Consider the following 25,394-nt stretch of genomic DNA (forward strand, 5'->3'; position numbering starts at 1 on the left):
CTCCAGGGAGAAGAGTCCCAGCTCCCTCAACCTATCTTCATAAGGCATGCCTCCCAATCCAGGCAACATCCTTGTAAATTTCCTCTGCACCCTCTCAATAGCTTCCACGTCCTTCCTATAGTGAGGCGACCAGAACTGCGCACAGTACTCCAAGCAGGGTCTGACAAGGGTCTTAAAAAGTTGCAGCATTACCTCCCGACTCCTAAACTCAATCCCTTGATTAATGAAGGCCAGTACACCATACGCCTTCTTGACCACATCCTCCACCTGCGAGGCCGATTTAAGAGTCCTATGGACCCGGACCCCAAGATCCCTCTGCTCTTCAACACTGCTAAGACTCCTACCCTTGATATTGTATTCCTTCATCCCATTGGTCCTGCCAAAATGGACCACTACACATTTATCTGTGTTGAAGTCCATCTGCCACTTCTCCGCCCAGTTTTGCATCCTATCTATGTCCCGCTGCAACTTCTGACATCCCTCCAGACCATCCACAACACCACCAACCTTCGTATCGTCTGCGAACTTACTAACCCATCCCTCCACTTCCTCAACCAGGTCATTTATGAAAATGACAAACAGCAAGGCCCTAGAACAGATCCCTGGGGCACTCCACTGGTGACCGACCTCCATGCAGAAAAAGACCCATCCACAACCACTCTCTGCCTTCTGCAGGCAAGCCAGTTCTGGATCCACAAGGCCAAAGCCCCTTGGATCCCATGCCCTCTCACCTTCTCAAGAAGTCTTGCATGGGGGACCTTATCAAACGCCTTGCTGAAGTCAATGTAAACCACGTCTACTGCTCTTCCTTCGTCAATGTGCTCAGTCACATTCTCAAAGAACTCAACTAGGCTCGTAAGGCACGATCTGCCCTTGACAAAACCACGTTGACTATTTCTGATCATTCTAAACTTCTCCAAATGCTCATAAATCTTGTCCCTCAGAAGCCTCTCCATCAACTTACCAACCACTGAGGTCAGACTCACCGGCCGGTAACTTCCCGGGCTATCCCTGTTCCCTTCCTTGAAAATAGGAACCACATCCGCAATCTTCCAATCCTCCGGAACCTCTCCCATCTCCATCGATGACGCAAAGATCATCGCCAGGGGCTCTGCAATCACTTCCCTCACCTCCCACAGTAACCTGGGGTACATCCCATCTGGTCCCGGCGACTTGTCTATCTTGATAGAGGTTAAAAGTTCTAACACGTTCTCTTCCTTAACATCCACATACTCAAACTTTTCAGACTGCCGCAAACCTGTAGTACAACCTCCCAGATCACTATCCACCGTGAATACCGAGGCAAAGTACTCATTAAGCACCTCTGCCATTTCTTCCGGTTCCACACAGATATTTCCCCCTTCACCTTTTATAGGTCCTATCCCTTCTCTTCTCATCCTTTTACTTTTCACATATTTGTAGAAGGCCTTGGGATTCTCCTTAATCTTACCTGCCAAGGCCTTCTCATGACCCCTTCTGGCTCTCCTAATTTCCTTTTTAAGCTCCTTTGTACAAGCCTTATACTCCTCTAGATCCTTAACATCTCCTAGCTCTCTGAACCTTTTATACACCTTTCCTTTCTTCCTGACTAGGTTCACCACATCCTTCGTGCACCATGGTTCAGCCCCCTACCAAAACCTCCTTGTCTCATCGGAACGTTATCGTGCAGAGCTCCAGTCAAATATTCCTTGAATATCCGCCACCTTCCTTCTGTACTTTTCCCCAAGAACGCCTCCTTCCAGTTTATTCATCCAATTATCTGCCTGATGTCTTCATATTTCCCCTTACTCCAGACAAACACCTTCCTAGCCTGCCTGATCCTATCTCTTTCCAATGCTATTGTGAAGGAGATAGAATTATGATCTCCATCCCCAAGATGCTCTCCTACCGAGAGATCCGACACCTGTCCTGGTTCATTAGCCAGCACCAGGTCAAGTACAGCCTCTCCTCTCGTAGGCTTATCCACGTACTGTGTCAGGAAACCCTCCTGAACACACCTAACAAACTCCTCCCCATCCAAACCCCCTCCCCTTGGGATATTCCAGTCGATGTTTGGGAAATTAAAGTCTCCCATCACGACAACTTTGTTATTACTACATCTCTCTAGGATCTGTTTCCCTATCTGCATCTCAACTTCCCTGTCACTATTGGGCGGCCTATAGAAAACACCCAGCAAAGTTATCGATCCATTGCTGTTCCTAACTTCCACCCACAATGACCCTGTAGGCAGTCCCTCCACGGCATCCTCCTTCTCTGCAGCCATGACACTGTCCCTGATCAACAGTGCCACTCCACCACCTCTTTTGCCCCCAACCCTGTCCTTCCTGAAGCATCTGAATCCTGGCACCTGAAGTACCCAGTCCTGTCCCTGAGATAACGAAGTCTCTGTAATGGCCACCACATCACATTCCTTCACATAATTTCTAAAGTATGGTTACAGAACTAGACACAATACTTTAGCTGTGACCTAACCAGAGTTTTATACAGATTCAGAATAACTTTCTTCTTTTGTACTCAGTACCTTTGCTTATGAAACCAAAGATCCAAAATGCTTTGCCAACTGCTCTCCCAAAATATCCTGCCACCTTCAAAGATCTATGCACATGAATCACCCCCCAGTTCCTTCTGTCCATGTACATTCTTTAAAACGCTGACATTTAGTCTATATTCTCCTTATTTCTTCTGCCAAAACTAATCATCTCACACTTTTCTACATTAAATTCCATCAGTCGCTTTTATGCCCATTCTACTAATCTGTCAATGAGCTGTTACAGTCATTTGACATCATCTTCACTGTCAGCTACACTTCCAAGTCTGGTACCAATGACAAGTTCTGAAATTTTACTCTGTGTTCCAATATCCAAGTCATTTTTACATACATAACCTTGGGAATCACCAATTCTATCAACCTCCAATCTTAAAAACAACCATTTACCATAACTCACCATTTTCTGTTCTTAACTCTTTTTTTATCCAAACCAATACTCATCCTATTCTATGGGTCTTAGTGTTGTTAACCAACATTTAATGTGGTACTTTATCAAACACTTGCTTAAAATCCATGTAAATACATTGAGCCCATTCCTCCTAATCTTCTCTGTTACCACATGAAGAACTCAATTAATTAATCAAGCTCTCCTTAATTAACTCCTACTTCTTGAAGTGTCTGCTGATTTTTCTTCCTGATTATTATTTCTCGAACCTTACCCATCCTGATGTTCAGCCTAAATAAGAATGGTTAAAAAAGGTTAAAAAAAATGAGAAGATATATCTTCCCCACTACCCCCATTCTATCCTTTCTGTCCAAAAGAAGTCTCACAATACCAGGTTAAAGTCCAACAGATTTATTTGGAATTACAAGCTTTTGGAGCACTGCTCCTTCATCAGGTGACTCATCTGATGAAGGAGCAGCACTCTGAAAAATGTGCCATCCCAGTCCAACACTGGCATCTCCACATCATCCTTTCTGCTAAATAGGATTTTGCATTGCACAATTATCCTCTCATATGCGAAAAAAAGTCTCCAGCACCAACACCTTTAGCTTTCTTTGAAAGCTCTGTTTTAATTTCAATGCATAATATTCTTCAGCAGTTTAATTAGACAGTTACAATTCAAATAAGAAGCCAAAATAATAGCTTCGAGACTTTTTCACAAAAATAGCAACTCTCTTCAAGTCAAATATATCGCGAGCAATAGAGAAATAGTGGACACTTTAACATAGAAGCAAAGGTAGATAAAGCCTCCAGAAGTACAAGTGCTGTGTGTCAGATTTACAAAATCAAATACTTCAGCTATTAGGATGGAATCACAGTGCATAAATTTCAAATAAAATATGCTGAAAACAATAGAACATTATATAACATAAAGTGACTGAACCAAATGGATCACAGAAATGCTGCAGTTCAGATAACTCTTACTTGCACATTATCAATGAAGTTATTACATGCAAATATAAAAATGGTTTCCTTCAAGCGTATTCACAAGGTATTTGAAATGTTTAATAAACTACCTTTATAAACATCTTGTAAAGTGTGCTGCTCAGCAAATTCAGAATTGTCTTGAGGGTAAAATGCATACCTGTTGATATAACTCAGTGCGATATACGATGGCTGCTGCTGTTCTTGCCGTTCCAAAACCTTGGGGTCATTTTCTGTTGAAAGAATGCACCATAAACAATGAGTTTAACAAAAATATTCCTCTCATATAATTTTAAAAGTAGCTATTAAATATTGGTTTGAAACGAGATGTCAGATAAATTTCACCTGGAGTTTTGCTTCTACATAATACAGCCAACTCAATGGAAGGAATATCTGCCTCATTTCTACCCTGTCTTTCCAATATGAAGCAGGAGGGTAATGAGATATCTTAAAATAAATCCTTACCCAGTCCTCTCAACTGAGGTTCACATGATACAATTTCTGAGTGAGCCTCGAAATAGGTGCTAAGTAGTCATGCATCAAAGCAGGCAGAAATCTCCTTACAATATCTGAATTGTGGGTCTTATGCCAAAGTTTAGGACCGTGAAGCAACTTTGATCTTCCAGTGGGACATGTGCATGATCTGCGTGGTGGAACTCAGTGCACAACAGGAGTGTCCTTCCCAGGAGCACTGCAGGCTGCTCAGAAAAACTCAAACACACTATACTCCGGATGATTATGCATCATCGCCTTGGTACCAATATCATGACCCCCATCTCCACTTTCTAGAACTGCCTCAATCCCACGAAGAGTTGCTCCCACACACCAAAATTATCTGTCAGCATGCATCAGCAGCTCACTAAATCTAATAAGGCCCAACCAAAAATTAGTTCTGGCCACTCGGCATTGGATCCACATAATCGAAATCCCAATGCATGATAGTCATTGTGAGAAGATGGCTCTGGTTATATCACCTGCATGCCTCTGTCTTGGGTTCTTGTAAAGGGATGAGTAGCCATCTCTTCAAGGGATGTCCTTCATCCCAGAGGAACTTTCCACAAACTTAGCGAGTGGAGTGAAGAGATGTGGCAGCCTGAATCGGCAGAGGATGAAGTAGTCATGGCAGTGTGTACTCGGAGGACAATCTAATTTTGGTCATGGAACAGTTGAACATTGAGGCAGAGGAAGTCCTTCCTGGCAATATGGGTACAATCAATACGCTCTTCAACTTACTGTATCCAGCAGCAAAATCCACAGCCCTCTGTGTTTGTGAGGGCCCCAACCATTATGTATTGAATGTATTGCTCCCACAATCTGGGCTGTCATTAGTGAGATGCAGAGTTGTGCAGCCATTTACATGATGCCAGCAAAGCCCAAAATGATCCTTCGAAAGAACCAAAAGTGATGAGGTTTTAAGTTTAGTGACTTTGACTTCTGTTGGCAGCATATGTTGAGTGGTGCTGCCAGCTGTGAGATTTCCCACGACCCAAACATCTGTGACCACCTGTTTGGAGAGTTGCAGTCTCACATCACACTCCAAAGCCACTGATCATCAAGGAATGGTCCAGGTTCCACTGAAGGAATTAAGTGGAAGGCAAAAGCACTGCTCAGTTTGTGGCAACTTTAAAAAAGATGACAGAACATTGTGAGTTTGGTGAGTCAGTAGAAGGTACTCTTCCAGATCAAGTTTGTGGTCTCCGAAATGAAGCTATCCAAAGAAAACTGCTTTCTGAACATGCTTTGCATTTTCTACTGTTGTCTTGAAAGTCAGTGTCAATGGAACTAGCTGCAAAAGAGGGTTCACAATTTGGGGCAGGAATGAAGATCCACAAGTTGGGAACTGCCCATAAGAAGTCAAAACCTTAACAAGCACATCACAGCGAAGTGCCAAAATGTTCCATTTAGTGAGTGAATGCTGGAGTAAGGATAGTCACTGCAACAATTGTGGCAAAATGGGTTACATTGCAAAAGCTTTTTGGACAGGACCAGCTTCCCAACATGAATATTCAGAAGAATAACCTAGATATCTTCAAGAACAACAAATTGCATTCTAGAAAAAGAATTTACAACATAAAAGAAAGGATAGCAACTGTGAAGAGGAGAATGTCCAGAAATATGATGAAGAATTCCAACTGAACACCTTATCCATACAGGGTGAATCACATAGATTCTAGGTAATTCTGAATATGAATGGACAACCTATTAGGACGCAGGTTGATATTGGCACAGCTGTATTTTTTATTCCTGAGACTACATACCAAGAGAAGCTGATGCATCTTTCTATACAACCCGCTGATGTGATTTTAAAGACATATATGGAAGAGTTGTTCTGTTAGACGGTTACATCATGATCAACGTAGAGTTGGGTGGACACACAGCGGAGTTGCCTCTCAATGTGGTGCATGTTAAGTTTACAGGACTATCTGGGAGATCATGGTTGGAGAAGATAAAGGTTAACTGGAATGCTGTCAACAGATTGGGTGATGTTAAAGAACAAAGAACAGTACAACACAGGAACTGGCCTTTGGCTCACCAAGTCTGTGCTGACACAGATGCCTCTCTGATCTAATATTTTCTTGCCTCTGCATGGTCTGTTTCCCTCTATTATCTGCCTATTCATATATCCACCCAGGTGCCCCTTGAACATTGTTATAGAACCTGCTTTCACCATTTCCTCTGGCAGCATTGTTCCAGATATTCATCACATCACCGTGTGTGTGAAAAACTTGCCCCTTACATCTCTTTAAAACTTTCCCCCTTTCACTTTCAATCTATATCCTCGGGTAATTGACCCTTCTACCCCAGGAAAAAGATTCTGACTAACCATTCTGTCTAAGCCTGTCATAATCTTGTAAACCTCTATCAGCTCCCCCTTCATTCTCAGACATTCCAATGAAAACAAGTCAACTTTGTTCAACCTTTCCTCATAAACCATATCCTCCAAACCAGGCAACATCCTTCTGCACCCTTTCCAACATCTTCCTGGTAGTGTGGCGAGCAGAATTGTACACAATACATGAAATGCAGCCTAACCAAAGTCTAATACAGCTGCAGCATGACTTTCCAATTCCTATACTTAACGTCCCGACTGATGAAGGCCAGCATGCCATATACCTTCTTGACCATCGTTATCCACCTGAGTTGCCACCTTCAGGGAACTGTGGATCTGCATGCCAGGATCCCTCAGTATGCTAATATTTCTAATGGCTCTACCATTTACTGTATACTTTGCTTCTGCAGTAGACATTCCAAATTGCATCAACTCACATTTGTCTAGGTTAATTTCCAGCTGCCATCTTTTGGCCCAGGTCTCCAGATGATTTATATCCTGTTGTGTCCTCTGACAATCCCCTTCCTATCTGCTGCTCCTCCAATTTTTGTATTATCTGCAAAGTTACTAATCAGATCACCTACATTACCTCCTCCCTTTTTAATTCAACATATCCTAGAATGGCAATATCCTTCTTTCTACACTCACCATTCACCGCATCCTTGTCCTTTACGAATACTGACGCAAAGTACTCGTTAAGAACCTCACCCACCTCATCTGGCTCCACACACAAATTCCCTCCACTGTCCTTGAGTGGGCCTACCCGTTCCGTAGGTACCCTCTTCCTCTTTATATCCATATAAAAAGCCTTGGGATTCTCCTTAATCCTGCCTGCCAAGGACAAGGAGTCTTTTGCCCTCCTAAGTCCCTGTTTAAGCACTTCTGTGCTTTCTTTGTATTCCTCAAGAACCTTATCTGTTTTCAATTTCCTGAAATTTATGTATGCCCCCTCCTTTTTCACTAAGCTCACAATCTCTCTTGTCATCCAGCGTTCCTGGATCTTGCCATCTTTATCCTTAATTTTTACAGGGACATAATTGTCCTGAATTGTTAACTGACCCTTAAAAGACTCCCACATACCAGATGTGGACTTGCCCTCAAACAGCCACCCCCAGTCTACAATCTCCAACTCCTGTCTCATATTGTCGTAGTTTTCCCCCAATTTAGTACTTTCACTCTGGGACTACTTCTAACTTCTTCTGCAAGTATCTTAATACTTATTGAATTGTGATCATTGTTCCCAAAATGGTGTCCCACTGAGACATCATTTCCCAGAACTAGGTCTAAGATAGCCCCTTCCCAAATTGGATTATCTATATATAATCTCAAGAAGCACACTTAGGCACACTAAACAAACTCTGCCCTATCCAAGTCTCTGGCACTGAAAGAATTCCAGTCTATGTTGGGAAAGTTAAGATCACCTATTACAACAACCCTGTTGGTTTTATATCTTCCTATGATCTGCTGACATATCAGTTCCTCCACTTATGCTGGCTGTTGGGAAGTCTGTAGTACTACTCCAACAGTGCGATTGCACTGCTGCTGTTCCTGAGTTCTACCCATTTGGCCTCACTGCATGATCCCACCAAGGTGTCCTCTTTCTGTATAGCTGTGACATTCTCCCTAATCAGTAAAGCAACATCCCCACCTCTTTTGTCACCCTATCTCACCTGAAGCATCTAAATCCTGGAATGCTAATCTGCCAGTCCTGCCCTAAGCAGATCTGCAGCACCTTCTGGTTAAATACAACAAGTGTATTCAAAGAGATACTTGGCTCAATAAAGGGCATTCAAGGGAAATTCAAGATAAAGGCTAATAGTCAACCAAAATGTTCAAAGAAAGAGCAGTGCCATAGGCAATTTGTCCCAAGGTCAAAGGGGTATTTGTATGATTGTTAACATTGGTGAGTTAGAACTGGTTACAATGAGTGACTGGGCTACCCCCATCGTTCCTGTCACAAAACCAGATGGTTCAGTTCTTTTTTAAAACAACCATAAATCCACTGTTGTGTGCTGATCAATATCAGCTTCCTTTAATTGAAAATTTGCTCAGTTATCAAGTGAGCAGAAATTCAGCAAGATTGATCTTTCTCAAGCAATTTACAGATGAATGTAGCCACGGAATCTCAACCATTGCTTATCATTATTACTAATGTAAGGTTTTTTCATTATAAAACATTGCCTTTTGGATTAACATTGACGCCAGCCCTATTCCAAACATCAAGGGATCAGGTTTTAAGTGGTGTCTCTGATGTACAACATTACCTGGATGATATTCAAATTACAGAGTTCAGTGAACAAGAGCACTCAAATATTTTAGAAGCAATATTGGAACGTCTTCAAATACACGGTTTGTGTATCAAGAAAGAAAAATGTGACTTTTTCCAAACGTCAGTCCAGTATTTGAGTCACATCACTGATAGTAAAGACCTACATAAAGCACCAAAAAGGATGAACGGGAGCCAAGTGGCACCCCAAGGTGCTCCGCAACAATATTCAAGGCATTACCAAACCTGCCATCAGGCGTCTGGCTCGCCGCCAAGGTGTCAAGTGTATCTCCGGCTGGATCTACGATGAGGTCCGCAGGGTGCTGAAGGTGTTTTTGGAGAATGTGATCAGGGATTCGGTGACCTACACTGAATACGCCAAGCGCAAAACGGTGACTGCCATGGATGTGGTGTGCGCGCTAAAGTGCCAGGGGCGGACCCTGTATAGCTTTGGTGGTTGAGGACATCGTGAAGGGGAACAGAGACTAGAAGTACCAAGACCAATGAATGTGATGCAATTGAGGTCCTTTCAAGGACTGATAAATTCTTATGGCCAATTTGTTCCGAACTTAGCTACATTATTGAATCTATTACGTAATTTGCTATGTGTCAAACAGTCATGGGACTGGACAACAGAATGTGAGAAAGCATACAAAGATCTCATAGATTCTTTGCAGAAATCTCAAATATTGGTCCATTTTAATCTGAAGCTACCATTACTGTTTGCTTGCGATGCAAGGGCAGTAGTTTCACATATTATGCCTTTGGAAAAAGAGCAACTAATAGCTTTTGTTGAGTGTGCTCTGATGAGTGCTGAATCTAACTCTGCTCAGTTAGAAAAAAAGAACCGAGTATAATTTTTGGCATTCAATGGCTTCATTATTACTTATATTGTTGTCATTTCACATTATCGACTGATCATCAACCCTTAACTATTATTTTTGGCCCGTATAAAGGCATACCACTGTTAGTTGCTAGGTGATTGCAAAGATAGTCATTGATCTTACCTGCACGCTCCTATGATGTAAAGTTTCCTCAATGTCATGCTAATGCTTTATCATGCTTACTTTTACCTATTGAGCCACAAGCTAGCTTTACTAATATTCTTTATTTTTTGCTAGTAGATCATTTGTCTGTGACAGCTTCTCAAGTTTAGAGACATACCAGAAATAATCCTGTGATGGGGAAATTGATGGATATAGTATTGAAAGGAATGATAGTTGGAATGCATTGTTTACATCCTGGTTTGTAACTACATATGTCAAGAAAGCTCGAGTTGACCGTCCAAGGTGGATGTCTATTGTAGCGATCATTCCTCCTGGCTGTGTGAGAGAGTTCCTGAACAATTACATGAAGGATATCCTGGTGTACTTCAGATGAAAGAGTCATTTTTGGTGGCTGGGTCCGAATGCTCAGATTGAAGAAAAAGTGAGACAGTGTCAATCCTGTGCATGAGTAAGAAATATGTCACTGATGTCTTCTTTACAATCTAACATGCCATGGCAACAATTGCAGATAGATTTTGCTGCTCTGTTTGAGGGTCACAAGTTTTAATCATAATTGATGTACAGTCAAAGTGGCCAGGAATTATCATGAGATCTACCACATCTGAACAAATCATTGAAAAAGTTAACAAAATCAATGCAAGATCTGGTAAACCAGAACAGATTATTAGTGATAATGGTTCAGTTTTACTTGACAAGAGTTTGAGGATTATCTCAAAGTAAGTGACATTCACTACATAAAATCCACACCTTATATCTGTCAACCAAAGGATTAGCTAGAAGATTTGTACAATTCTTGAAACATTCTTTAGAAGTTTCAAAATTGCTTTTTGGCATCTGATAGAAACACTTCTCGTGTGAGTAACCAAAGTTCACCTGCATTACTACTCTTAAAGAGAAAGTTGAGAACTAACACAGCCACCCCCACCACCCCCATAACATAAATCTTTTCTGATTTTCTTTGCACTTAGTTCTAATGAAGGGTCATCCGGACTCAAAATATTGGCTTTATTCTCTCTCCACAGATGCTGTCAGACTGATGAGGTTTTCCAGCATTTTCTGTTTTTGGTGTTGAAGTTAAGAACTAAGTTTGATTTATTACTACCTCTAGAAACATCAGAGGCCATAGAACGCCAACAAGAATCTCAGGTCGCTAGACGAGAAGGCAAAATTATACCCATTTCAACAAGGTGTTCAACTGTTAGCGTGCTATTATGCCACAAATCAGAAATGGGTGTCAACCATACTTTTAGTGAAAACAGGTCCAATTTCTTACATGGTTCAAATCAAAGATGAACTAGTTTGGCGATGCCATGCTGACCGATTGTTGTCATCTCAAAATGATTTCTCAGAATCATCTTCAGAAGTACCAATATCTTTGGTTCCTAGTATTGTGATTATTACTATGGAAGACTGAGACACCTAAGGATTGTGTCTATGCTACTACACCATGCAAGAATGGTGCAGAATTAGTTTCAAGAGTAGAAGTATCTACTGAAGTTCCAAATCATATTTCTGGTGTCAAGAACAGTCAAGTTCCGGAATGTCACATACAGCAATGAGGCATACACATCCTCTGATCTAATTTCTTACTGACTGTATGTAATGGTCAATGATGCATAATACTGCATCTAAAGTATTATTGATCTTACATATAACATTATAGTAATTTGTTGTCATGACCACAGAAATAAAGGAGGGGTATTGTGTATGTAAGTGGTTACAGATTGCCTAAGAGCAGATCACAGAATTTGATGGTGATGTCATTAGGGTGTTGCACAGGCTGCTGTTTTACTTTCAGTTTGTCCTCTGTACAGGCAACAGTTCCTGCAATAAATCTGTTGTTGTTAGTTTGAATCTACATGTGCAAACCACATTTTTTCAAACCCTAACAACTCATTATATATGTAGGACACGACAATACTCTCCTTTTTTGTACACTAAGAGTTCTTATTACGATTGTTTTTGATATTACTGGATAGTTTACTCTCATCTTTACCTTATCAACTTTTTGGTTGTCCTATATTGGTTTCTAAAACATCCTAATCCTCAGATTTGTTATTGTTTTTATAAGCTTCTTCTTTTAATCTAATATCATTCCTAAAATCCCAGAATGAGCCATGGATTGGTCCATCCGGCTTATTTTCTTTTGTTGGACATTTTGATTAATCTCTTTAAGTGCTTCCCACTGTTCATTTACAGCCATAGCTTTTAGCCTTTTTACCCAATTTACCATAGCCAGTTCTCCCGCAATACTTCTATAATTGGATTTCTTTAAGATTCTTGTTTGTGACTGCATATGTCACTTCAAATTTAACATAGAATTTAATTCTGATCATTATTTCTCAGTGGATCTTTTAATATAACATTAATAATTAATCCTGCTTCTTAAACAGTATTCGTTGCTCCAAGAAATTCCACAAAAACATTCCAAACTCATCTTCTAGACCACTCTTGCTAATCTGCTTCTCCCAACCTGCACTGAGCCAATGGCATCTGTCTCCCAATTGATAAGTCCTCGTCTGTGCCATTCACTCCTTTAACAATGTCAGTTAATTCCCCGGGGAGACCATGAATGGCTTCCCACTGTCAGTCCACCTCCAATCTGTTGTCTTTCACAATGGATAGAGTGGGATTGCAAGGCCAGCCTGCATGGCCCTGATGAAACTGGCCAGCGCTGAGAAACCAGGATGTCAGCCCACACCTGTTATCACCCTTGGGGAGACCTGAAAATTCAGCCCACACAAATTACAGAGATTAGTAATCTGACTGACATTTTCAACGGATGAAATTCTCCCATCTGGGAGTAAGTCCCACGATGGGGGCAGGAACATTGTGTTTCTCGCTGCAGAGGCCAGCAGGAAACCACATTATATCTTCTGGCCCTAACCTTAATTATGCAACTGGGTGTATGTGCTGTGTTCTGTGGCAGGTATTCCACCATCCTATCCAACTGCCATATTGAAAATGCAATGATCCACTGCTGAAGAAAGATGGAAATGAAAAAGATGGAAAAAAATTGAAAATGAAGATGAATCTCCAGGCAAATTCTGAGGCTGGAAGATAGACCTCTTCAATGACACTGAATCTGGAGGATCCACCTGTAGATGTTTTACCCACCCACCACTGTTGTCTTCTTGGGTCGAAGGTTACTGGTGGCCTCCATCCTAAATGCAGCCCAAGACATTGTTCAGGTGAGTCGCGACATCTGCACACCACACAGCACCCCATTTCATCCTTCAAAAGGGAATGCAATATAAACAGAAGAAATTTCAAGGTTCATGCTTAATCTCATTTGAGAGATCCAACATTGTAACTGCTGACTGTTTTTGTTCAACATACATAGTGATATCGCCCCAGATGTGTTTTCATGCTGGCATTGTAGAGAATCTGGCACGTATTGAAGATTCTGGTGAGGCCTTCATCTGTTCTCCATTAGTGGGATGCAAATCAGTTTCATGCCAGCCCCCCAGGGCGTTTCACAATCCACCATGACAATACCACAGGAAATTCACATGAGTATGAATTTTTGCACTTCCATCAAATTCCACCCCCTGCCATTGAACCCACTGGCAGGAACTGGGGAGAATTCTGCCCAAATGTAAGTAAAATGAGCTAAGATCTAGTTAGCAACTTAGTAAAATAGATTATCAACAAAGTTCGCACATCAGATATCTAAGGGATGTGATTTTTCTCCCTCTCCATGTTCACTGGTGGTAGGATCTTACGGTGCTTCCACTGTCAATGGAGTTTCCCACTGACTGCATCCTTACCATCGGGAAACCCGCAACAGGGGTGCGCTGTCACTGAGACCGTAAGATCCCACCAGCATGAAGGTCAGCAAGAGTTTGGCGAATATTCATGATCTTATAATGGTTGAAAGTTCCTACCAATTAACATGAATATTTGTTCAATCTTTCAGATCTTGGCTGGGTTGAAAGAAACAAGGGAAATCTGAAAAGAAGATCTTTTTCCCTGCACCAGTCGAGTATATTGCACAGTACATTCACAATTAAGTTTATTCAACGTGTCAGAATTACATGCAAAAATTATTTGGACATTATTACTTGGACCCATTGGCCCTTCCATTGATAAATTAAAATGAATGTTGCGTTTTTTGAGGAAACAAAGATCTCTTTTAAATGAATGATTTAACAAAGGATGCAATCGGGCAGAATTGTAACTTTGAAATTGTGTACAATTATGGAGAAAAAGTATGAAGTTTTTAAAAAATGGGCACATTTCAATAATGTTTTTCTACAAGTTAAGTATGTACCTTACAAAATTTCAAAACTTTTTGAAATTGGACTAGCACTTTCAATATTACTCCCCCCCTTTCCTCATTCTTCTCAAGCCCTCCCCTCCAACTCCCACTCCTAAACACCATTTAAAAACCTTAAGTATTTAACAATGCCTTTTCAAATGGGTAAAGATGATGGTTTGCAGCTGACAGGTTAGAACAGAGCTTCCTGTGCTAGAAAGACTTTTTTTTTACTGAAACGTATAGCACTATTTAGTTTCTTTGTTTAACTTCAGGTTCCAGGTTCAGTTTTACACATCTTGAGAATCAGAAATAATTATCCTACTTGAGAGAAGTTTTAGAGTTGAATTGCTCCAGTGTGCCGTTTATAATCTAGTGTTTCCTTCATATCTATATTCTTACAAAACAATAAAGTCTGCCAATCTTGACTTTTTATTGTTTGAGTGAGTAATCAATTGTTTTTTCGAAGTGCCAATATAAAACTGCCCAGAAAACAGTTTCCAGTTTTGTTTCCTCTCCACAAAACATAAGCGCTCCTTAAAAGAAAATGACCCAGGGTGCTTTTAAAACGTTCCAGTTAAGGCCATTTTTGTGGTTTTATTCCTAATGCTTGAGAAAAGTCCCATTACATTAGTGTTAATTTGATTTGACAATGCCAGAAACATCTACTTTCTGGAACAAAATACAGCAGGCATCACTCAGCAGCATATATTTACATTTTGATTAGTCAACTCATCAAACAACATTTAGCTTGAAGCGTCTGTAGCAATAGATTTGAACAATATTCCTCTCTCAAGGAATTGGTGACATAGTGGAATAGATGCTGTCTACTCCCATCTTGGACCAAGTTCAAATGCAACTCATATTATAGGATGAAACAGTTAGATATTTCTTGGCCCTAAAGACTCCATGTGAAATGTGTTTGGATACTCAATCCATTTCTTGTAAGCACAAAGCTATCACTAGGTCAAAATCCTGGAACTGCCCCGCACAACACCACCTGGATTGAAGGGGTTCAAAAAGGCAGCTCACCATAACCTTCTCAAGGGCAATTAGGGACGGACAATAAAAATGCTGGCTCAGGCAGCGACACTGGCCTGGGCACTTTCCGTGAAAGAAGAAAAAGTTCAAAAATTGATGCAGGAATGGAAAAGAAAACTCATGCTGCTGCATTAATGAATGTATTCTGAGATTGAGGTTAAAACTTGTTCGTTTTGGGTGGAGTGTAGCTTTGCTTTACACCTATAGTAGATGATCTGACCCATGAAACAATGGACAGTGAAAGTATTTCATTCTTCAGCACCGATTAACTTCATTTTAGCGAGCATTTTATTTGTTAAGTCTCACTTCCCACTATCTCAAACTTCCACACACTACTCCATTTCATCCTTCAGATGAGAGTGCAACATGTTTAGAAGACATTTCAAGGTTCAGACTTAGTTTCATTTGAGAAATCTAATGTTGTAACTGCTAACTTGTTTTTTGCAAAATACATAACAATATAATTAAAAGTATTTTGAAGAACACCCATCCATAGTATTTGGGGAAATTATCTGTGCTGCACTATTACAATCCAAGAATGGCAAACATATCTGCCAATTCCCAATGAGACAAAATAAATCCTAATCTGATTTAATATACCAAGAAGGAAAATAACCAAAGTCAATTGAATGATTCAAAATGCCTCAAATTTGACTAATCAGGTCGGAAAAGTCACCAATGAAGGAACAATGACTGAGAATAGCAACAAAGTTTGGAGAAAGGCATCCGATACAGAGCTCAAAATGTTTTTAGAAAATGTTATCGGCCATCACCGAGTTTCTTCATGGCCTAAAGATATGTCGGCATAATAAATATGTAAAAGTCAAATAGCTCATTAAAAAGTCATTACATTAACCTAAAGAATTTCCTTTTCTGCATTTGAAATATAGTTTCAATATTTCTCTTTGAGCCTGCCTGATTTAGGAATTGCAAATTGAATGTTAGCTGTTGCCTGCATATGTCTTTTCACACGAGGCCTTCTCAGCACTTTTGCCTAAAATCCACTGATTTTTAATCCAATACGTGTACATACATCACTGCACTTATTTTTTTCATCCACTGAGCTTTATTTTAACGAAGGTTATACTAGCTCAATTTTCTCTGTATCTATTTCTTGATACTCCTCCCTTAATCACTTTTGACCTTTTTTCATGAAGCAAAGGAATTGATCCCAAATGTCTGACCAATTTTCATTTTCATAACTATGTACATATTCATTTTATTTCAAAGCAATGTCAATGTATTTGCTGCCTCCGTTCATAGATCAATGATCCATTGGACTGGTGATCTGACCTCAGTTTGCCCGTACTCCACAAACTATATTACTTTGAAACAAAGAAAGTTTGTTTTAGTCTGATGTTATTGGAAATATTATTTAAAGTAAAAGATGTTTTTACCACATATAAGTAACAATGCTTGATATTTAATTTTAAATTATTATTGGATTTAGAATCTGTTATAATTCCTGAACACAGGTGCACACAAACTGCGCAGGGGCTACATACTTATTATCTGCACGTGCCATTAGCCCTAATCATTATAAAACAGTGCAACATTCCCCAATACATTTGGTTCCTGGTCCTCAGTGGTACCTTTCCCCTTCTGTGTCATCCATCCAAAAGGAAAATATGAAATCAACAGATGAAGAGAAAGAGAGTGCATGTGAATTAAATAGAAAAAGACAGAAGTATGAATAAAAGGAGAAACATCAACACAGACAATTAGAAGAATGTAGAACATCTAAGAATATGTCTTGGGGGTCTTTTCCACTCTTAGATGTTTTGGTTTCTGTACCTCAGATCACTCTTATATCCGAATCTCAACACATTATGCCTTTGAGTGCATCTTCAATAACCTTAATATGTGTAAATTTACCTTAATAAGCCCCCGATAACAAACAGAACCTTTTCATATATTAGTTTAGCTACTTGGAAATATCCTATGCATTCACAGTATTTGTCTCCCATATTTTAAAGCAAGGAGTAACACCTAAGACCTTGCTTTACACTGTGAAGAAATTTACTTATTGTTTTAAATGATGAATGAGATTTGTCCTACATGAAATAGGTAAAACTTTTGTATTGCATCTTCTATGAGGTTTTGTTTAAAAAATAACTATTTGCACATGTTCAACTACCAGCTGCATGGGCTGGATAGTTTAGGTCACAAACTTGCCCAGAGTACCTTCCCAGTGAAGGTAAAGCAAGTATTATCAGTTTCAGCCAATTCACATTTACCTTCTAAATAATCGATTCCACTTCTCAAAGTTAACCAATTATTACCAGAAAACTGCAAAACAGCTTTAATTCAAATGTAAAACAGCTCAATGCCAAGGACAAACAATTCAGTAATTTATGTAGTGATGGTAGACAGTAAAATTATAACATGAAGAAATGCACTTGCTCATCCCAACCAAAAGTGGTGCAAGACCTCTCACTGTTGTTTGATTGGCCTGGCCTAAAATAGGGCAAATGAAAGCAGGCAAGTTTAAATATAAATTAAAACAGGGACTCAGCATTTCATTACAAAATACATTTAAAATATTTTGATTTAAACTGTTTATTGGAATGCAGAACATAAACTTTAAGAAACTAAAAACTAACAAAAGGAAAATGTACAGTTTCAACATGAAAATCTTATCAGGAAGTTGCTAACTCTATTGTTCTTGCTGGAACTACATCTGGAAGCACTAGCTTGGCTGACCTTATCTTCAAATGTTCTATGTTATTATATATGTAGCATTCAGCTGCATAATTCTGTAGCATTAGCATCAATCATTTCCTTCTCTTTTCTATAAATATATAGTTTATGTAAAACTCTTGAAATAAGCTGCTCAATAATCATGCATACCAGGTTTTACAGATGAAGCTCCTTGATATTTCTCCTGATGAAATATTTGCTGACTTCAATCACCTAGGGGACTTCTGTACTGATGAAGTCACTGATATGTGCCCCATTAGTCTCTGTGGATTTCCCCTATCCCACTTCTCACCTCGTTCTTGCCAATTAAGGAGCCGAATTATGTATAATAGTTGGAGTCACTTTTAGTTTTGAGTCCTAGCATGCAGTGGAAGCTTTGACAGAAACATACTGGTGAATAATTAGAGCAATTTTTTAAAGCCCTGGAAACTCCATCTTTCTTCTGCCTATTTTTATCTGAATCTTTGAATAGTACAAGAGCAAGAGCACCACAGCACTAAAACCAATGGCAGTATTGTATCATAGAATGCACAATTATGGTGAGGAAAAAGTAGCCAAAGAATTTTAAGTAAATGTATAAATTAGTTTTAAGAATTAAAACAGCCAGTTCATTTTTAATCTGTAGCCTTCTTGAGAAGGGAGCCAGCCACAAAAACTGTGATCTTTGAATGATCTTCTAGGGTATCTGCTCTTCAAAAGAGAACTTTTCAAACCAAATCCCAACAAAACCTTGTTATGTTAAATGCACCTTCTGTAACTTGCACTGCAGAAATGGTATCAACCAATTATGCACACAAGCGTAATCACCTATTAGCCTCTTATTCCAGATGGATGTACTAGCAGCTAAAAAAACAAAGCTTGGGAATTCTTGTTATCCCAATCATACTCATAATAGGTTTAATAATTATTCTGTTCAAGTGTGGTCGCTTGTTCATTTGGGTCAGGGGGAAATAGTGACTGAGCATTGCAACAATGAAATGCTGCTTATTTATGAAAGCTGAGGCTTCTGTAAAACAAAATAGCTGCTCAGATTTTGAATTTGTAACTTTTTATGGAATTGGGACAGGAATCTGCAAACAATCTATTCTCAATTCCAAGTTGTTTAATTCAAATAATCTGATAATTCAATTTTAACACTAAAATTTTGCTACCTTACTGTATGTTTCTTCATTCAAATTATTGGATCGTTTCAGATTTTAACAAAAATGAATTTAAATCATAACATTGTACATATTTGTAAGTCATTACTAAAACCAAATCTAGCCAATCTGCTCTAACAGAACAAAATAAAAATGGTAGAAAGAGGTATCAAAGTGGTTTGCCAGCTAATCTGCAAAGAGCAGTCATGTTTAGCCACATTAATAAAATATACATTGATGTCAACCAAAGTAAAACTCTGAAAATTAACTGAAAAAAATGCTGACTCACTAGAGCTGTATCTGAAACATAAAAGTTAAAGTTAATTTATTAGTCATAAGTAGGCTTACATTAACACTGCAATGAAGTTACTGCGAAAATCCCCTAGTTGCCACACTCCGGTGCCTGTTCAGGTACATTGAGAGAGAATTTAGCATGGCCAATTCACCTAACCAGCGCATCTTTGGACTGTGGGAGGAAACCAGAACAGCCAGAGGAAACCCATGGGGAGAATGTACAAACTCCACAGAGACAGTGACCCAAGCCGAGAATCGAACCTGGTCCCTGGCCTGTGAGGCAGTAGTGCTAACCACTATGCCGCCTTCAATGCCGAACTTGAATTAGAAAATTTGCAAACCAGAACAAATAGCTTTAAAGGCAACAGTTTTCTAAAGTACCATATAAAGCACCAAGAGATATTATGGCATGAGAGATAATACAGGCTTTTAACTATTGATTTTTTTTAAGAATGGGATATTGAAGCAGTTTAATATCATAATTCAATTGCAACATATTTCAACCCTGGAAAGTAAGAAAAATAATTTAAAACACTTTCTAAACCCAGTCCTTAAACTTTTAATAATTTTATTTATGCTCATTCACCTGGGGTTACTGCAAAGAATTCAACATTCATTCATTTCAGATATTTAGCTTGGCAATAAATACCAGATAAAGTCATGGAATTCTGTTTGCTGATTAATTCGCCCTCGATTCTACTTTGTCCAATAAATGGTGCTAACATGAATCTCATGAGACCATTCCCCTCCAACCAATTCTAACAAGTTAGTATTAAATTAGGGCTTATATCTAGTCAGAATTCAGTTAATTTCACATGGGATCTATGTGCGTAGCAAATGGAACAGATTTTCATCCATGAACACACACAAAAAAGAAAGTGCTGGAAAATCTCAGCAGCTCTGACAACATCCAGACTTGAAAATTCTATTCTTTCTCCACAGAAACTGTCAGACCGGCTGAGATTTTCCAGCATTTTCCTTTTTTGTTTCAGATTCCAGCATCTGCAGTCATCTGCTTTTATAAGCAGATTTCATGCCTTCTTTTTAGTGCAGATTTGAACCAAATTTTCCCCTGTAGCTAAAAGTACCCTACTGAACTGAGTCAGTCTACTTTAGTCCAATGCAATGCTGGGCAGCAGTTTGTATGAGCCACCACTTTTATCTGTTAGCTCTGGTCTGTAAACCGAAATGGAAATCAAGATTGGATTGTTGCTTCAAATCATGTTGCTCCTGCAGATGCTCATCTTCCCTTAAAATGGCCAAAACTAATTTTCAGTAAGAATTGTAATAACTGAAGTCAGCATTGGTGAGTCAGAAGCTTCAGCAGGTGAGCACAGGCTGGGAAACTGGACACTGCAGGCTCATACACTCAGTTTGCAACAATCATATTTTGCAGCAAAAAAAAGGCAACAGTAAAGTGTAATGTTGGCCAGTGTAAGGTCTCACTGTGAAGAAATTGAAGTCAGATGTCTATGGGAAGCTTCATCCCAATATTCATATTGCCAATATTACTGTATGGCCAATTGGCTGGCTTACCCTGATGAAGATGAATTTCAGCTCCATAGCACTCTAAACTTGTACTTTTTAAAGACTTTGTTTCATATGTTATATTTTTCTGCAATGCAGGGTGGCAATTTTGAAAATTTATATTATTCCTTTATCAAACTTACTATGTGTACGCTGCTACAAATTAAGTTATTCTAAAAAAGACTCCTGAGAACGGGAATTCATTTAGATCTTCCAATTGTGCTCCAGGACCTAGGTCAGAAATTTTCAACCTTTCTTGTTTCTGAGGCTCCTTTCCTATGTTATAAATTCACTGTAACACAAGTATTTTTCTTCATAAAAATTAGTTAGACAATTAAACATATATATTATTATTTTGCTTAATATGAAACTTAATTGCTGATGCTGAGCAATAATTCTGTTAAAATGCAGATAATCAACAAACACACAGATATCATGGTCAGCTTTCACCCTGGTTCTGTGCTTTGTTTTCACTGGTGTCATGGTTGAAAATCCAATTTTCATAAGTAGGTTGTAAAAAATGGGGACAAGACTTTTAAAGACTTTCAAAGGCAGTCCTATATTCGTTGGAGCTTTCACACTAAAATATTACCAACAGCCTTTCACTGAACTTAGTTTGGAAGGAACTGTTCAATGAAATGTCAATGAATTCTTAGAATAGCTTTGATAATGTAACTTCAATATTCTCATTAAAAGGGTCTGTAACTACAAGTATGTAACCAATTATTCTGTCATGGGTTCCACCAGTCACCTATACCTTGTCCACATATCAAGAACCAAAACGTATATTAAAAAATTCCAGTCCTCAACCAAATGGTGATTAAAGCATGACATCTCAACCTTAATGGATGAACTTATCATGTACTTCATACGAATGAGCAAAGCATCAGATAGTCAAGTGGATGAAAGGATAAGGTGCCCTTCTGAAAAGCTGGCTGACCTTCCTGCAGACTGACTTACTGTTCCTCAGTAGGTACATTGCTACAATCATTTGCATTTTATCTCCTTATAAAGAAGATGCTTTGGTAACTCATTTCGTAGATCTGTACAGCATTAAATGCCAATTCCAAGGAGGTATTGAGTGGTAGGCAGCTGGGCCCAAGCTCCGTCTCATGAGATACTGGAGTGGCCATCTGCAGATGACCCAGCAGTGACTACTAAATGCATGAGGCAGAACTGAGCGGCCGCGGCAGGGGAGGATGGTACATCATAACCACTTACTAATATCACTCTCCCCTCCTCACCAAGAGGAAATCTGGGACCTACGTAGCACTAACAGCCATTTCATCTCCAGATGAGTTGTCAGACTTTTGTTCAGAAGGTTATTACTAGCTTCAGCTTCCAAAGCGAAAGCAGAATAAGTCCTGAATATACATGCTTTAGTAACAGCAGAGACCGCACTGGGAAACTGGTCAGAAGTCATAACAGATGGGCCATGTGCTACAAATGGCTATTGTAGACGTGATCTTTTTAAGTTTATAACAACTTTGAACTTTTAACAATTCAGACAGCTCACCTCCCAAGTTAAAAAGCACTACAATAGCTTGCACTGTTCTAACAGCTTCCAGTCGTTGTCCACATGTACACTATGGGGCTGTGCCAATTTGAGAAGGGGGGGCTAGCCACATTTAATTGGGCACAAAGATGGTTTACTTCTACTAGGAAAATGCCTGATTCTTTGAAACCGTCAGATCTCTTGATTTAGAAATGCTGCCTTAAAAGAGATTTATAACAACTGCCATTACCCCAGGAGCCACATTTACAGATACAGACACTCCTCCTTGTGCAGGACAACAAGATATTTGGCTGATTCCAGTTGTGAAGCCTCTCCTGATATTCTTTGTTGTAGATCTTCCTGAAGTCACCACGCAGGGACCTGCTCATTCATCTGTTTGCAGTACAGAGACATATGAAATAAGTGGTAGGTGAAATATTTACAAAGAACATTCTACTACCAATGGAAAAGAGCTATAAACTGAATAGAAAAAGGAAGTTGCATTTGTATATTTGTATGGGTTTTTCACAACCTCAGGACATCCCAAAGTATTTTTACATCCAATTAAATACAAGTCACTTATAAGGTAGGAAATGCAGCAACAAATTTGTGTACAGCAAACTCACTCAGAAGAGCCAAGTAATAGTGACCAGATAATCTGTTTCTGTGATGTTGACTGAGGTTAGCACTGCTCCCCAACAATGCCAGGAACCCAGGTTCAATTCTGATTTTGTGGGATTGTCTGTTTGGAACTTGCACATTCTCTCCGTGTCTGCATGGGTTTCCTCCAGGTGCTTCGGATTTTTCCCACAGTCCAAAGACATGCAGGTTAATTGGATTAGACATGTTAAACTGCCCTTTAGTCTCCAAAGATGTGTATGTTAGGTGTATTATCCATGATAAATGTGCAGAATAATGGACAAGGGCAGAGGAATGGGCCTGGATAAGGTGCTATTTCGGGGAGTCAGTGCACACTCGATGGGCCGAATGGCCTCCTTCTGCACTGTAGGGATTCTAAGTGGATAGGATTTGGAGGTACGGGCAGGGAAGGGGAGGGGATATTGGAGTATGGGCTGGAGTGGGGGGGCAGCTTCATGCAGGAGCGTCGGGCCAGGTCAGGTCTAGGCTGGGGAGGGGTGTGGTTGAAACAGTCCCCTTAGTGGGTGGATGAATCCTGTGGATTCAGGAGTTTGTGTGGGGTTGGTAATCCCTTGGGGGTGGTGGGAGTCCCCACAGCCTGTACAATAGTTAGCTAGAAGTTAGAAACAGTTTTAATCTTTCTAACCTTTTCTGGGTAACTACTGGCGTGATTTAAATCTCATTTCAGCTGCTTCTCAGATGAAGAGCAATTGTCCAAAAGAAGTTTACGTTTCAACTGCCCAGTACATCTTTGGGATACTCCTCCTCCCAATACAACCTGGGCAGCTCAGACATTAAGGTCCATATTTCATATAAACAGACCAATGCTGCAACAGAATTTCCACCAGCTACACTAAAGGTAGGATGTAATGAAAAACAGGTTCTCCAAAATGTCTTGAGTAGGAAAGGAATTAAGTAAAGCCTGTGGGAAAAAATAATTGCCCTACTAGGAACAGACCAGACAAATTCCTCAAGGCACTCTATGTCCGCTCCTGCTAAGCATTCAGGATTTCCCTGCAGTGTCTCAGCTCTAGCAGTTGATGATGGCTGGGCTCCTCATTTTACAATCTCTGTGCAGCTGGACTGCATCAAATCCAAGTTGCATTTGCCCAATTCATGACACCATCATGGCACACTGCTCGTCCATGAGTATCAATTCTTCCACACGGTAATATCCTCAGCCTCTTTCCTTGGACACAGAGTTAATGGAACCAATTCAGCTGTGAATTGCTTAGGGCACAGTTTCAATTCTGGGTGTTGGGCATATAGAGATGATAACACCAGGATTGCAGTGAGCTGAATTTCAAGGTATTAAAATGTGGTTGAAGTTTGCAGGCCTCACACAGAGCATGCAAAAGCCTTATTAGTGCACTGAAATTAATACTAATGGGTCCCATAATGCGTTTAACGATGTTTCTCACCTCATCACTCTTTTGGCACTGTTTGCCAATTTAAAACAAGTACTGGTCTGTCTTGGAGACGTTGAACTCTTATTGTTTAGGCCCAGCCTTTTTTTCCTTAAAATAACTCTTACGTATATTATATTTCTTCTACAACTTGCTGGGACATTGCTTGGCATTTGCAGCTGGACTGCTGTATTTTCAGGATTTTCTTCAAATGTTTTCCCCACAGCACAGTTGCTTGCAGCAGCTGCTTCATTAGCAGTAAGTACAGTGTTAAGCAGGGCACTTTTATTGCACATTCCAATGCTGTTCTGGATCTGAAGAGGAAGAGGACTGCATGTGGAGGAAACAAATGAACATCCAATTGCATTTCAAACTTGGCTCTGACCCAACAGTCAGGTTTTAAAGATCTAGACAACCTACCGGAACACAAATGAAAAGACCTGGCTTCTTCATTGACATTTCATGAGAGAGCTGATGAAGAACTATATAGATCTGGATTTTGCAGTCAGCATTGAAGGAATGACGCTTATCATTCATCATGCTTAAAGTTACCCAGATTTTTCATGGGCTTTTGGGTGGAAACTATCATCACTACAGACCTTCTACAACACCCATCTGAGCAGGACCAATGAGCATGTTTCTTCACACAGACTAAAGGATGCCCAAAGACACTTAGGCTGCAAAATCCAGCTCTTAGCTCAGTTTATTTCAACATTGTGGGAGCTGGATCAGGAAAAGATTGGTGACGGTCCACTTCAACCAGTTCCAGTATGGCCATGAGGACTGACATGACATGATGGGCAACAGTGCAAATGTGGCTGCTGCAAAGTGGAAACATCATGATATCCATCAGCATTTAACACCCAAACTGCCAC

At 39.8% G+C, this 25,394-nt stretch overlaps 1 protein-coding gene across 1 annotated transcript in view; it reads right to left on the reverse strand.

Annotated features, from left to right (window-relative positions):
• Positions 1-25,394, reverse strand: part of LOC145350078 (juxtaposed with another zinc finger protein 1-like) — a 127,370-nt gene that overhangs the window by 18,105 nt on the left and 83,871 nt on the right. The window contains exon 2 of the mRNA XM_080198941.1: positions 4,078-4,150. Coding sequence (XP_080055067.1) covers positions 4,078-4,150 — 73 coding nt within the window. The remainder of the gene's footprint in view (positions 1-4,077; positions 4,151-25,394) is intronic.

This window comes from Carcharhinus amblyrhynchos, chromosome 11, assembly GCF_965287045.1.
Source record: "Carcharhinus amblyrhynchos chromosome 11, sCarAmb.v2.hapA, whole genome shotgun sequence".
Lineage (NCBI taxonomy): Eukaryota > Metazoa > Chordata > Chondrichthyes > Carcharhiniformes > Carcharhinidae > Carcharhinus > Carcharhinus amblyrhynchos.